Here is a 15,717-nt window from a genome sequence, read left to right as displayed (position 1 = left end):
AAATTTTGCGGGGCCTAAATTCACATTCAAATTCTACACTTCAATTTAATTGGGTTTTCCGGAAAGTTCATGCCTATTTTTAAGAAAAATTCAAAGGCATATTTGAATGTTAATGTACAGGGTGTCCCAAAAATGTTGTAACACATTGAAAGAGGTGGTTCGGGAGGTGATTTGAAAAAACTTTGTCCTTAGCGAAAATGTTGTCCGAGGCTTCGTTGAGGAGATATTAACGGAAAACATTGACCAATCAGAGCGCGCGGATACCGTTGGAGCGGCCGCGGTAGCGAATGACCGCGGCCGCCTATCGCGTAGCCTACGCTCCACCGGCATACTCGCACTCTGATTGGTCAGTGTTTTCCGTTAATATCTCTTAAATGAAACCTCGAAGAACATTTTCGCTAAGGAAAAAGTTGTTTCAAATCATCTCCCGAACCACCTCTTTCAATGTGTTACAACATTTTTGGGACACCCCCTGATCGATAGATCAATAAGATCCAAGCACAGATATATCGAATCCATGATTTCAAATAAAAAGTGTGAGGCTAGATGAGGAAGATTTGCAACGAAAGATGGAGATATATACGAGAGATCTAAACACCTACTAAACTAACTACATACCCAGGATATCAGTGAGTACCATCAAAGCTACCACGAGTATGACGATACCACCGTTGGTAAACGCGCTAGTGTCGCCATCATGCGTAGCGACCTACAAACCGATTGCTATCAAATAGAGTGATGGTAAATGAGTATTGTAATTGACTGAACTTTGGATACCATTGGAGAAACAGTGAGGATTTTACGATTTTATGATGTTCGGTGAACTGCAAGAAGAATTTCTGAAGCATGAACTGAAACATAGTAAACAGAATTTGATAAAGTTTGGTTTTTCAAACACGCCAAGTTCATAATTTTTTGATAGTAGGAACAAGATTGCTGAATTAATGTTTCCAATTCCAATTTCGATGTCTCAGTTGAAAATGTTTTCCGGATTTATTGTTCTCAGATGTAGAGTACGTTTTAGAACAATTCATTTTTTTACGCAGTCGGTATATCTAGACGCAGGACACGATCGGTAAAAGTTAGAATTAAATATATGTCGCGAACTGGGTTATTTATTTTGGAACTAATACAAATTTCAATTAATCTGGATTGTTCTTTGCATGAGAATTAAATGTAAAGAACAATATTTCTTTCGATTATTAAGATCAACAACAAATCAACAAGGAGTTTGTACATTGATGTATACTATGGGCCTATGGACCTAAGAACGTATTCTTATATAATAAAAACTGTATATATTATTTAATAAACGAAAATATATTTAATAGTTTTCCTTCATTCTCATTTGTATTGATGTATTTTATCGTTGAACACTTATGACATTGATGTACCTAACCTCATTAGCAAAGTTATTAGAAGCACGTGTAGCATAGTGTTACAAAGGTACAACATGGCAACAATAATAGAGTTAATTAATTTTTACGATCATAGTTCAAAAGAATATGACAGATTTTTGCAAAACTTAATTTGTTCTAACGGAGATGTTCCATTTAGTATAGAAGAGGTAAACAGAAATTTTTCAAATTAACCTTGTATTTTAAAGCTTAAGTTTTCGTGGAGATCTTTTTGTCACTATTAATTATAAAATATTTATAAAATATCTTTTTATCAAATGTAAGATTTTGGTTATAGGTTGATGAAGCACAAAGTATAATTATATCAACTGTTAATAATTATTTAAACCGATCACAAACACGATATAATGGTTTATTAATTTTGGATAAGATTTTGTCCCAATGTTCAAAAGATATACTTCTAAAATATTGTATGTTATGGATGTCAAAAGCTACACAAATATTAGAAAGTATTCATAGTGCACCACAAGAACTAAGTATCTCTTGTAAAGTTCTTGGACAGTTAATTATACAAACTAAAAATATTTCTGATATACAAAAACAAATATCAATGCAAAATGTAAAACAACTTGTTAATGCTATTGGAAATTTAAGTCCAGAAAAAAATAGTGGTCCAATCTATTATTTGCTTGCTGTGTTATTGCATCAATATCCTGAAGTCTGCGAACGTTTTCAAGTAATGGAACTCTTTTATTACGATAAAGAAAAAATAATAGATGGGACATATTAAAGTTTCCATTTTTTCAGATTTCCATTAGAAAAATTATTTTATTACAAATTGATTCAACTCAGGAGAATTTGGTTAAAACGAGTGCAAAGTGTTATGCTCTTCTAGCTCAAGCAACAGAGCGTTCGTTTAAACCACCAGTTTCAAAACCCTCTTATACTGGTTGGTTATATCACCAAGCACTTATTTGTAATAATTTACACACTATAATGGATGTGTTGTTTTCTAATTTGATAGAATTAGAAAATGTAAGCATCTGGGATAAGCTAGACTTACCAAATATATCAGAGGAGAATATTATTCAATTCTTTTTCAAACAAAAACAAAGATTTTTGAATTTATGTTCTTATTTAGCCTACATGCTGCAGTAAGTGAGTTTTATTTGAATATACATTAATGAAGTACTATTGTATGTATGATATCTATTTTATAGGGGGTTTGACAAAAAAAACTCAGTATTTCCTCATGAGATTTTGAAAATTTTATGTAGAGGGTTGGCAATACAGCCTTCAAATTTGAAAAATCGTAACTCGATCAGAGAACAGATGCTATATTTGATTTTACCACAATTACATATTGCACTATTCAACGTTTTGGATGCATTAATAGATGGGTAAGAATGCATTCAAACAATGGTTTAATAACATTGACAATAGTATTTATCAGCTTGAAATATTTAGATTTAAAGAACAGTTAATACCATTTGGTTCAACAATATTACAACTGTTTCTCCAAACGTTACAATGGACAGAGATTGTTTCAGACAATCACATAACCATTAGTGGTAATAAGCCATTCAGAAACGTGAGAATATCTGTTTATAAATGTCTTACATCTTGGCTTGTAAATACTAATTCGTTATCAGGGGTAGAAACAGTAGCAAATGAATGTCTTCCTTCTATATTGAAAGATATAGTACCAGAAAAAGATCGTGTTTTATTGACTGTAAGTTTAAAATATATCAAGATTTTATTTTAATAAAATATGATTTCAACTACTGCTAATGAGCAGATATTTCAACATATGTGTTATAGATTCAGAAAACCAACAATTTATCAAAACGAGCGTTAAAACGTCTTCGAGATAGTCAGTATGAAAAGGGTACATATTTGAATAATAATGGAATAGCTTCTAGCAAAGAATACTATCTGGACGTGGATGTCTGTAAAGAGGCTCTTATTACTTTGCAAAATATATTTTTTAATAGTGGAACTCTTTTAAAGCAAACGTTCTTTAGAGTAAGTTTTTTATTTACCTGTAATTATTAAATTCAATAATTAATACAATAACAATGATTCTTTTCAGACTGTCCAAAATATTATAATACCTCTTTTATATGACTGTTATTTGACTTCTAATGAACAGAAATTTTATAAAGACAGTTCCAAATGTCGTTTACTATTATTAAGAGTTTTGAGAGCTTTGCAAATGAATCCACATTCTTTAGTGCCTTTACCTACTCAATATTCTCTAGAAATATTTCAAATGGCTTTAATCGATAGTAATGTATGCATTACTCAAGAGGCTAAAGTAGCATTAGCAGAACTTGAGAAAATTGTGCACCCTCATGCACCATCTATACAATTAACTCAAGTGGAGTAAGTTATAAGAATGTGCATCTATTTATAAATATTAATATTACAAGTATTATTGTAATATATTATACGTTAAATTACGTATTTTTTAGAACGATACAAGAGCAATTTGTTGTTAGCGACCAGCATATGGAACAGACTGAGGTATTGGAAGATGTGCTCCCACTTGATGCTGAAAATATTACAGATGATACGCTGCCGTCGTCAAATAAAAAATTAAAAATAATAAATTCTGATGTTGATGAGACTGTGGAATCTGTTATAAATGTTACTGATGTACCAAATACCGAACCAATCAATCAATCATAATTATAATATTATCCAAAATTGTTTTAACATTATTGTCTATAACCTCTCTACAATATTATTTATAAGATGAACATTGATCATTTATTCTAATACAATTTATCTAAATAACTTATAGAGTGTTATAACTTGAATTATTTCAATATGTCGAGGTCTTGAAGTAATACTAATAAATAAATTGATTTCACTAAAGTTGCTAAATGAAATGCTCCATTACTAGCTGTAGCTATCATCCAGCGTTTCTTCCTTGTAATAATATTTAGTTCAAAAATATATATATTAATTTAATAAAATTTGTTTGATCTGTAAAGTGGAACAAAAAACATATGACAAGAAAAAATAAAAATGATAAATAGTGGATTGTTTCATTCAAATATTTTGGCGGGAAGCAGTGTAGCCAATTAGTTACGTACGACAGACCAACTTCCGGCAACTTCTGCCTCTGTTTGATGTCGGGTTCACTTGGTATGTGGCCTGTAATTTTCTTCCTCTTGAAATCCGCTAATATAAGTAAAATTAAAATACATCTAACGTAAAGAAGTTATGATTAGAGAAGTTTGGTCGATTCTCTAGACGTTCTAATAAATATATTTAATTTATTAAGAGAAAATAGTATTACATTTATATAGTTTCATTTTGAGGTTATATTGTGCAAGTTACAGTCCATAATGTCACGTTTCGTGTTGCTTTCAGTGCTACAAATAATTAATTAATTTAACGTATTGCATTACTTTTGCGTAGGTATTAAACCATGGGTCGTGTAATTCGTGCTCAGCGTAAAGGAGCTGGGTCTGTCTTCAGATCTCACACAAAAAGGAGAAAGGGAGCACCAAAACTTCGTTCTCTTGATTTCTCTGAGAGGCATGGATACATCAAGGGTGTTGTTAAGGTTTGTATACTGTTTAAAATTTAGAAATGTATTGAATCCTTTAATCGTACATTGACGTGAAATACAACTGTGATGAATTCTAGTACTGCTTTAACTGAATACAAATGAAGAGTAAACACTAGAGGCTCTTTCTGATGTGTTTCGTCTGTTTCATAAGATAACACCAGTTCCAGTTAACTTGTTGTAATACTTATTTATTTTTTCTGTAGGATATTATTCACGACCCTGGTCGTGGAGCACCCTTAGCAATGGTACATTTCCGTGACCCGTACAAATTTAAAACACGCAAAGAATTATTTATTGCCCCCGAAGGAATGTACACTGGACAGTTTCTTTACTGTGGAAAAAAAGGTAAATAAGCTTCTGTATGTTAAAGTTGTATGTTAAAAACATTTTTACTAAGAATAAAATGTCTATTGCAGCGAATCTTCAAATTGGAAATGTGATGCCTGTTGGTCAAATGCCTGAAGGTACCATTGTTTGTAATTTGGAAGAAAAAACTGGCGACAGAGGTCGATTGGCCAGAGCATCAGGAAATTATGCCACAGTTATAGCTCACAATCCTGATACAAAGAAAACTAGAGTTAAATTACCATCTGGTGCCAAAAAAGTTATTCCATCGAACAACAGGGCAATGGTAGGAATTGTTGCTGGTGGTGGACGTATCGACAAGCCGATTCTTAAAGCTGGTCGTGCTTATCACAAGTACAAGGCAAAGAGGAATTGCTGGCCTAAGGTACAGTATTTGATAATATATAATATGTAATGTACTAGCGAATAATGCCAATGATGTTTTCAGACATTTGAAACCTGAATAATTTGTTGAAAATTTGTTTACTGAGCAAATCCAACTATACCATGCGTTAATACCATCGGTGTATCGTATTTGAAACATTTTTAATATTTGCAGGTTCGTGGTGTTGCTATGAATCCTGTTGAACATCCTCATGGTGGTGGTAACCATCAACACATTGGTAAAGCATCGACAGTTAAACGTGGAACCAGCGCTGGTCGTAAGATTGGTCTTATTGCTGCGCGTCGTACAGGAAGAATCAGAGGAGGAAAAACCGACACCAAGAAGGACGATTAGATTAAATGCTGATTAAATTTTGGAACTTACGCAATAAAAACACTAAAAAAATGACTATTTGCGTATCAGTTATTTGTATCTTATGTCAAACATATTAACTCCATTGAAAATTTGAATTCAAAAAGTATCGAATAATTATTGTAATTTAAAAAAAATATTTAGTATGATATGGTCTACTCAAGAAAGAAGTCTAAGCCTAGCTTCGCAATTTACTCTAAACATTTAAATGTTGTCGATATCTCGAATGCGTATTCAAGGAAAGTAAATTAAAAGGGTAACGCAAACATGTTCAAGGTTACGTTTTTATAGCATGTGTAAGATACAAATCTACAATTTGAAATTTTAATACACGAGAATAATGGGAACGACAAACGCCTAGGAAATTGCCCAGTAGAGTGTGCTCCGTTAGTTTTCGCAATATCCGGCGGAAACAAGCTGTCAGCCATCTTGCTAGCAGTATTTCGGCGCTCGGCCATTTTTGTTGCGTCGACGTCAAGTGTGGCCAGAGGCCTTTCATAGTAGTCCAGTCTTCGAATTTCCTTTGCATCGAAGTAGCGACAGGCAGAAACTGTAATTATAATTAACTTGACTTAATCGACGAGTTTCGTTCGTAGATCAGCAGGGAACGAAAGGAGAGAGGATAAGAGCGAACAATTGAAATTTTTTTGCTTGGTGATTGTCTAGGCGAGAGAAACAGCTAAAGAGCTTCTGCGGCAGAGCCACGAAAAATACGCACCGAGGCGGAGTAATATGAGTAATGCAGCCAACCAGAATGGATCAGGTCTAGAGCAGCAGGTAAAATCTAGAAACAGTATTAGTGTCATGTATTACTGACAACCGTTGTTTCGATGCACCATCTCTCTTTCCTTCCTTTCTATTCGAGTATCTTATTGTTCGACCTCATCAGTGAATTCGTGTAACGTGCAACGCATTCGTAGGTGTAATTTCATAACCTATCCCTTTCCGAATTGTTTAATCTCGCGATATTTTTTCGTACATAAAAAGCATTATAGACTAGGGTCGTTCGTCGATTTCGTTTGTGACGTACAGCTTTGTAATGGCGGCAACCAATTCTGAGAACAGCATGCCTTGTGCCATGACGCATTCGCACGTTGATTTTTTATCGTGCTCGATATCTCATTCTTAGTCGAATTATACGCGTTATACGCACTTTACACCTTTCTTTTTTACAGTCTATTTAATCGATTCCATAAAATTACACATTTATCGCATTTCCAAATTTTTATTTAATAAGCATGATTATCTATGTGTAAACAGTTTACAATTGTAATATTTTTAAATCAGTTAACGGAATTTTTAACATGATATTTGCACATCCTATCTTTGATGAATCAATTACCAGCCCAGATTGGTTAACATGTTAATGATACTAATTATGAGGAGGAGTGATTTTACAAATTAGATGTCTTACATTTCAGTTAGCTGGTCTGGACTTGTCGGGCTCCCGCCAACCAAGTGGGGGCCGCTACATACCACCACACCTACGAAATAAATCTGGAAGTGAGTGTCAGTATTAAGATTTACTATATTTATTATTATCAGACATGCATATTTATATTTTTATAGCATATTGACTCTTGACTTTAAAGTAGAAAATTAAATTGTAAGAATTTACATTGAATTTAGTTCATGTATACATTTAAAATGAAAGAATCATTGTAATGATTTTCAATTTAATACTAAGTTTTCATGATGTAGAGGTTATTGCTACTGAGAGAATTTGTGAGTCAGTAGTACCTCTTGGTAATACTGTCTGTATTATCCAGAAATATTGATGATAATGAAATAGTAGAAAAAACTGTATCAGCAATTATTTATAGGTAACGTGCCTTCTGGCGGAGAACATCATTCTTCTTCCAACTCAAGATCATATTCTGAACGAGATAGAGGAGGCGACCGTGTGCGAGACAGGGAAAGGGAGCGAGATCGTGATGGCGATAGAGGAGGTTCAGGGTATAGAGGGCCAGAGCCACAGCAACGAAATTCTCGTGATGGCGATTTTGGAAACTTTGGAAATTTTTGTGCACGCAACAGGCGTAGTGGCAATCAAGAAAATGGAAGAGATTATAGATACTCCAATTCCGAACGCGAACGCGAACGTGATCGCCCGGTTAGCTCCGGTAATGATCGTTGGCAAGAGCCTAGAGGAGGAACAGGAGGTCGTTGGCCAGAGAATAGGAATGATCATAGAATTGGCAGCGGCGGCGGCAACGCCGGTAGATGGAAGGAGGATAGAGACGGAGGAAGAAGAAATTCCGAAATTGACTGGACAATTCCCACTAGCAGGGATGAGCGTCTGGAGTTGGAGCTATTTGGTACTGGGAATACTGGCATTAACTTTAGTAAATATGAGGATATCCCAGTCGAGGCTACTGGAGATAACATACCACCACACATCACATCTGTAAGTTCTATAACATCCCAATTAAAATAGTTTATGTTAATAAAATAATGCATGCTTACACTTGATTTATTTTTTAGTTCAACGAGGTTAAGCTGACAGAGATAATAAAGAACAGCATTGCTTTGGCTGGTTATGATAAGCCTACACCGGTACAAAAATACGCGATACCGATTATCATTGGACGTCGTGACGTTATGGCCTGTGCCCAAACGGGGTCTGGTAAAACAGCGGCCTTTTTAGTGCCAATATTGAATCAGATTTATGAAAGCGGGCCACTTCCACCGCCAGCGCTTGGCCCTTCTTCTGGCAAGCGTAAACAGTATCCACTGGGTTTAGTATTAGCACCTACAAGAGAGCTTGCTACTCAGATATACGACGAAGCAAGAAAATTTGCGTACAGATCGCGTATGCGCCCTGCTGTTGTTTATGGTGGTTCAAACATAGCAGACCAAATGCGAGAATTAGATCGTGGCTGCCATCTTCTTGTAGCAACGCCTGGTCGCCTTGTAGATATGCTGGGACGTGGTAAAATTGGCTTGCATAATTGCCGGTATGTAGTGAATTTTTATTAAATTCGGGCTTTATCTCCGCGGGTCCTTACGGTTAACTGTTTCGACGTTAACGTATGTTTTAGATATTTAGTATTGGATGAAGCTGATCGTATGTTGGATATGGGTTTCGAACCACAAATAAGACGTATAGTCCAAGAGGATAGAATGCCTCCGACCGGTGAAAGACAGACACTCATGTTTTCAGCTACTTTCCCGAAAGAAATACAGATATTGGCTAGGGATTTCCTTAGTAACTATATCTTTTTAGCTGTGGGCCGTGTTGGTTCTACATCTGAAAATATTACTCAGAAAATTGTATGGGTAGAAGAACACGACAAACGTTCTAATTTGCTTGACCTTCTTCAAGCTAGTAATGCCAGAGATCCTTGTAAGTTGCAAAAATTAGTGTATACGTGTAATCCTAACAGGCTGTATTGTATAGATGTAACATAATTTATCGCACTGATACTTTAGCTGCCGAGTCATTGACTTTGGTGTTCGTTGAAACAAAGAAGGGTGCAGACATGTTAGAAGACTATTTGGCTGAAATGGGCTACCCAGTTACTAGTATTCATGGTGATCGTAGTCAGCGTGAACGAGAAGATGCATTACGTCGTTTCCGCGCTGGTGTAACGCCAATACTTGTCGCGACTGCCGTTGCTGCCCGTGGACTCGATATTCCACATGTGAAACACGTGATAAACTTCGACTTACCAGGCGACGTAGAAGAATATGTCCATCGTATCGGTCGTACCGGTCGTATGGGCAATTTAGGTTTGTTTCTTTTTCCTCTTTTATTTCGATTCTATTTTACATGTGTGTGATGATAATTTTATTCCCACAACAGGTCTTGCAACATCATTTTTCAATAGTAAAAATCATAACTTGGTGCGCGATTTGGTGTCTTTGCTTAATGAGGCTAACCAAGAACTTCCATCATGGCTGGACCAAATGTGCGGTGATGTAAGATATTCTGGAGGTGGATCCCGACGAACTGGTGGAGGTGGTGGTAGTACTAAAGGCGGCCGATTTAGCGGATTTGGTGCAAGAGATTATCGCCAACAATCTGGCTCTGGACCTACTCGTAATAATGGTTCCTCCAACAGACCAGGCAGTTACGGAGGTTAGTTGGTAACTAACTAAATCATTCATTATTTTAAATTCAATTAAAACTCTTTAGAATTGATAAGAAAGTAAAAGCTTACGTATTATATGGATCGCTTTTATTTCTATAGGAAATTACGGCAATTACGGAGGTAATGATAGTAATTCATCATTACCTCCGCACAATAATTCTGCTAACAACGGCAGCATAGTTGGCTCCGATTATTGGTGGGAGAAGCCATGGCAGAAGTAAATCACCATCATCTCAATTTCCACTTTTACCATTATTACTACTGTACACGTAAATTCAAATATATGTAAGAAAGACACGTACGACATACATCGGATACAACACGCACGTATCTGCGCGCGTATTACATATACACTACAAAAGACAGACAGTATCACGTATAAACACATCACGTTCGCTGACTGCCTGAGCACTACAATTTTTCGAACGAAAAAAAAACTGTTTATTCAATTCCACAAATACTTTTATTCGTGTGCGACGAAACGTTGGCAAATCCCAAGTGCAATTCCAGCATTAACATCTACGAAAGCGAAACGGAATAACGTGGACGATAATGATCCCGCTTTGAAAGCACTCGGTGAGTGATGATAAAGATTTGTCAGGCATTAAATACAGATGTAATAAGATCCATCCAAAGTTTCGTTGCCGTGCGTGTTGAGGAACACAAGTAGTATAATCACTAACGAATCAAATCGTGAATGTCTAGATAGGACGTTACGATACAACACATAGTAGGTGAAGAAACTTAGTGAAATTGTTTAGAACTCCTGTCGAGACTATGGAGCTCGTTGTGGCTTCATTATTTAAATTTTTGGAGAATGTGATGGGCGTATCTTCGAGAATTGTGGCGTCTAGATTCAAGTAATTATATAGCTTTAAATGCACAAGTGCTTCATTACTATTGCCTGAATGGCCAGTAACTTGTGTAGTTTCAATTAAACTAATGGCGTCATTTTTTTTTATTTTTTTTTTTTTTTTATTTTGTTAGTTTCCTTTTCTTTAATGTAATTCATATATTTAACTAGGCGCCCCGGATACGCCATATCGCCATCGCCATAGATTTCGTGACGATTCCTGTTTTAAATTTACTATAGTCCAGCGACGAATGGTACTTTGTTGTTTTGCCGTCCCCAGACACAGACGACGTTGCGCCGGCAATATCATGGTTTAAATCGATTAAATCACGATAAAAATTACCAATAGTCGACAGCTTCGATACTGTAAAAAAGGACACAGGCTACGTCTTAGGCTACTTTTAGAAATGCTGTTTATACTTATGTCGGGTTCCGTTCACGGTATGTACATTTCAAAGTTAGACACTGTTAACTTTATCGCTTTCCTCTAATTTAATTTGAATGGTTACGTAAATTTCATTTCAAACTTTTTGGTCACTATGTATATCGGATATATATTTGCTGTACCTGAATTTTTAATGTGCTCTAATTAGAATTTCTAAACGTAACGAAGACGTCCTGTAAAAAAAAAAAAAAAAAAAACAAAATGGTACGGTGCGTTATAAAAATCTAAAATCGCAATAGTGGGTGCGAGTGCTCTGGAACGAAAGCTAACATTATAAAAACTTAAAAAAAAAAACACGGGTAAACAAAAAAATATACGGTTGCAGTTACAGAGGGGGGGTGGGGTGGGGACTTCGAAAGAAAAGAACAAAAGAGCAAACAAAAATAATACATGCACTGTTAGTTGGCTCAACTTTCCGGAAATGTTAAACGAGAGAAAAAGGATAGAAGAAATGAGGAAAAATATACAAGGAAGCAAGCCCTTTGGAACGAGAAGGCAAAAGGCGCACTCATATTTTATAACTCTATTTATCAGTACGCTATATATAAATATATATATACATACTAAGTAATATTCGTAAATACATAAACATTAAAATAATTGAGAAACGACTGTGATATCGAACGATCTTGTGACATTCAATTTCCATGCGAATTGATAAAATGAACAATTTAAATGAAATACAAATGCTGAATGTATTAATTAATCGGTATTGAATGTCAAGAAAGCATAAAGCTCAGTTGTTTGAGCCGAGAGTGGGAAATATTAAGTCGTTAAAGCAAATACATCAAGAACTTAAGTGGCTGTTGTCCGATCGGGGAGGGCTGAACGCTAGCTCTTACAGTCCTGAAAACACGTTTTTGGGGCATTGTTTCTACTTTAAACAAAAAAAAAAAAAAAATAGAAAAGAAAATGTAACGCGCATTAATGATAGACGATAAACGGCGGAACGCGTCATTACTGGTTGATGATGTTGGTAGGGCTTTATAGAATGTCGATATCTTTTGTGCAAACGTCGGATTCTTACCTAATCTATGTGAGAAAAAGTACAAATTCGATTTGCGTGACAACTGACAGGATTTTTAGACATGTCATACTTATACCTGTTATATTAATAGATTTATAGTGCAATCGCGTGCGTGAATCGTATGCCGTGTGACCGTGGACCAAGGTGTGAATGCCTCTTAACAGAGGGATAATTATTTCAACTAGAACTTTCAAATAGTGTTACGAGTAAATATTGTTGGCTTCCGACCGTTGTGCGTGTGGTTTTCAAATTTCAATATGATTCTCTTTTTATCGTCGAGTTCCTTTGTCAACTCGGAGGCCCTGCCAAGAACATTACAAGAATCCACAGTGAAGAGTGATGATCGAGATCACTTTCCGTTCATAGAGTACAACATTTACGGCAACGAATTATGCAGTTGGACGTTCAGTCTGCCAAGAGGATAATAGATCTTGCCGTAATACTACTAGTACCACTATTGCTATTATCCTTATTTACTACTATATTACTATTACTATTCAATTTTTTTTTTTTTAATATATACAACGTCTACGTCAATTTCGTAGATGACAGTGTACGCGCAAGCTTTTGTACAACGGCTTTGCTGTATTGCGTTACATTATTTTATATTGCGATAGAAGAAGAAAAGGTATAGGGTGACTTTTGGACACTAGTATCCCGAATGTGTGTTAAATTTAAATTTTCACATCTTCATTAGGCAAAATTAATCAATCAATTCGAAAAATCCAATAACTATCGTGAAAATCGAGTGAATTCCGGATTCTATTGCCCAATTGTCTACCAAGGCAACGAATACATATGACGCGTCGATGTAAGTTATTTAGTCCTGTGCAGTTGGAAGTAAATATGTTAATTTACGAGTAACATGGTGGACAGAAATCATGCAAGTAACGACAACTATACGCAAAAATATTTTTATACTTGTTTCTCTCCTAGTTGTAACGATATTTTTATACGTAACAGTGTTGGTCGTCGAGCAGTCACGGGTATCATTGATTCCATGTATTTTTTTTTTTTTTTCTTCGTTTTCCATATTACGAACGAATCACGATTCAGCTATCACATACATTTCATATGAAAGAAAAAGAAATGAAAAAATATAACGACGATTGATAAATATATTTGTGCGATAGTCAGATGTCCACCGTTTCGTAAACCGGTACACGTACAAATTCAAGTACGGCATTATGATTTAGAACGTATTAGCACCTTTAGAGGAAATAGGAGGATGGTATAATAAACAAGACTATTTATTAACGTGTTAAGTATTTATTTTTTTTTCTGTTCTATCAGAAGGGACAGTCGTATACTTGTACTGTACGAGTACCTTTTTAACGTTATGTTTGGTCCTCTATTGTATATCGGACGAGCAGCCTTAGGAAAAAAAAAAAAACAAATGAAACATTTACGGATCTACGCAGAGTGGAACGATTAGACAAAGATCAATATTGTAGTGCGAAAGAAACTGGAGCGAGAGGGGCTACGAATAGTAAAACGTGTATTACATATTGTGTAAAAAATGAGAAAAACAAAAAATGATGTTTGACTGTGACTGCAATCATTACTACGAAAAAAGAATGCGCAATTTACGAAAGCACACAATACACACAAGATAGAAACATATTGTAAGCCAATAATCGTGTAAGCGCAACGGGATAAAACAAAAGCAAAAAAAAAAAAAAAAGAAAATCGGAGCACGTTGAAAGCGTCGCCGAACACGATTTTGTTGTCGTCGCGTGCTGTAGGTAATAGTTTACTTTTTATCTTTGTTTTATACATATGTTACGCATCTTCGACAAACTTCGAGTGAACCGCTACGTTTGTTGCAATTTGCGTTCGTTCGATTTTGCTCTTTTTCGCAAAATGGAAAAGCGAAATTTCGCGTGGCGCTTATTGTATGCGAGTGTGTCTACATCGAGCAGGTATTCTGTTGAAGAGGAAAACGGTAAAAAAATCGAACTAATACTCAGAAGAAGAAAAAAAAAGATACAAACGAGCGCGAGCGAAGTCAATGCGTAATGGGTGAAAGTAAGAGCACACGCGTAGGTTGAAACAAAATTTTGTAGGCGAAATGAGGTGGGATGGCAAAAGAAAAAAAAAAGATTTCTTCTAACTTTAACGAATATTATTTAAATCGGGAACGCGTCGCTTCTCGAGTCGAAAACACAGGCAAGGCGCACCGTTGAAAAAAAAAAACAAATATGTAAAGGAAGTATGTAGCAATATTGTTGCGCTTCTGAACAGCGAGTCTCGATGGCTGTGTTAAATTTTTTTCCACAGCCAATGATACACATCCGTATCATTAAATTGTAACTTTAAATGATACCGCTATATGTCTATTTCACTGTAATATGGTGAGCAAATGGCAACAGAGAAAAAAAAAGAAAAGAAAAGTTTGAAGAAAGAGTTAAAGAATCGGAACGGTGAACGTACCATTCTGTCGGTCTCTTATTAGTAATTGCACATTTACACGCTACATTAGGTGAACCGAGAAAAATACGAGAAGTAGGATAAAAAATATCTGCAAACAACTGTACGTCGTACGGCTATTGAATGAATAAATAAAAATAAAGTGTCTGAAATTTAAACGAGGAATGTCAACTTAACCTTATAAAGTGTATGATGCATACATATATGTATATCTATCTCTATATATATATTTAACGTGCATACACTTTTGTCATTCATTAGCAATAAGTGTCGGTTCCATTGCGGAAATGAGCGCATGTGCATCTTGTGCTTAGGTAAAGCCAAACACGTGTGTTCTTGTGAAGAATGATGTAGAGTGTCGGTTGTTAAAAATACCTCATAAGACACGATGGATCACGTATATTATTTAAATGTTCATTCATTTTGTGATTCATACGTTTATTTATAGTATTATGCAAAATGACAGGAGAATTCTATAAAACGAACTATCTAATAAACAAGGGAAAAAGATTATGCGATGATTTATTTTGAATGGTTGAATAACGTACTGCAATAGGTAGATCTTATGCTTTTCAGAAAGCAAGAATCATGTCTGAGAACATATAAATTTTCAACAATTTTATTACACGCGACTCTTTACAATTTTATAGTCGTTTAATAACCTTCGCGAGTGAAGCTTTGACATTATACAAAAGATATCGATACTATGACATTGCCAGCTGGCAAATTAATTTGTTTTATGTTCTCTATAACGGCATACTTTACATAGTATAAAATAAAGTTCCTGGTAGGCGTCTGTCTATTTGTTCGAGCTAATCTGTAGAA

At 35.3% G+C, this 15,717-nt stretch overlaps 3 protein-coding genes across 5 annotated transcripts; all 3 read left to right on the top strand.

The window, feature by feature from the left end:
• The first annotated feature begins 1,376 nt into the window (after positions 1-1,376).
• Positions 1,377-4,216, top strand: LOC128895531 (proline-, glutamic acid- and leucine-rich protein 1-like). Its single transcript, XM_054158209.1, has 8 exons — positions 1,377-1,567; positions 1,696-2,094; positions 2,166-2,512; positions 2,579-2,758; positions 2,826-3,090; positions 3,180-3,383; positions 3,451-3,743; positions 3,833-4,216. Exons 1-8 carry the CDS (start codon positions 1,454-1,456, stop codon positions 4,047-4,049), a joined length of 2,019 nt encoding a protein of 672 aa, XP_054014184.1. The 5' UTR covers positions 1,377-1,453; the 3' UTR covers positions 4,050-4,216.
• Positions 4,217-4,362: 146 nt separating this feature from the next.
• LOC128895566 (60S ribosomal protein L8) lies at positions 4,363-6,080 on the top strand. Its single transcript, XM_054158287.1, has 5 exons — positions 4,363-4,511; positions 4,788-4,935; positions 5,145-5,286; positions 5,358-5,671; positions 5,846-6,080. The coding sequence occupies exons 2-5, from the start codon at positions 4,798-4,800 to the stop codon at positions 6,023-6,025; spliced, it is 774 nt and encodes a 257-aa protein (XP_054014262.1). The 5' UTR covers positions 4,363-4,511; positions 4,788-4,797; the 3' UTR covers positions 6,026-6,080.
• A 320-nt stretch (positions 6,081-6,400) lies between these two features.
• Positions 6,401-15,050, top strand: LOC128895525 (ATP-dependent RNA helicase bel). 3 transcript variants are annotated; one of them, XM_054158200.1, is made up of 9 exons: positions 6,401-6,595; positions 6,710-6,820; positions 7,465-7,552; positions 7,867-8,450; positions 8,528-9,000; positions 9,085-9,389; positions 9,476-9,775; positions 9,849-10,124; positions 10,237-15,050. In XM_054158200.1, exons 2-9 carry the CDS (start codon positions 6,776-6,778, stop codon positions 10,356-10,358), a joined length of 2,193 nt encoding a protein of 730 aa, XP_054014175.1. In that variant the 5' UTR covers positions 6,401-6,595; positions 6,710-6,775; the 3' UTR covers positions 10,359-15,050. The 3 variants fall into 3 exon arrangements, with proteins under 3 accessions (XP_054014175.1, XP_054014174.1, XP_054014176.1); XM_054158199.1 differs by having other exon boundaries at positions 6,401-6,820; XM_054158201.1 differs by having other exon boundaries at positions 6,405-6,820; positions 7,465-7,546.
• Positions 15,051-15,717: the final 667 nt, after the last annotated feature.

This window comes from Hylaeus anthracinus, unplaced genomic scaffold (genome assembly GCF_026225885.1).
Source record: "Hylaeus anthracinus isolate JK02 unplaced genomic scaffold, UHH_iyHylAnth1.0_haploid 5, whole genome shotgun sequence".
NCBI classification, from domain to species: Eukaryota; Metazoa; Arthropoda; class Insecta; order Hymenoptera; family Colletidae; genus Hylaeus; species Hylaeus anthracinus.
Note: the sequence above shows the minus strand (reverse complement) of the source record. Positions and strands in the feature narration are given on the sequence as shown.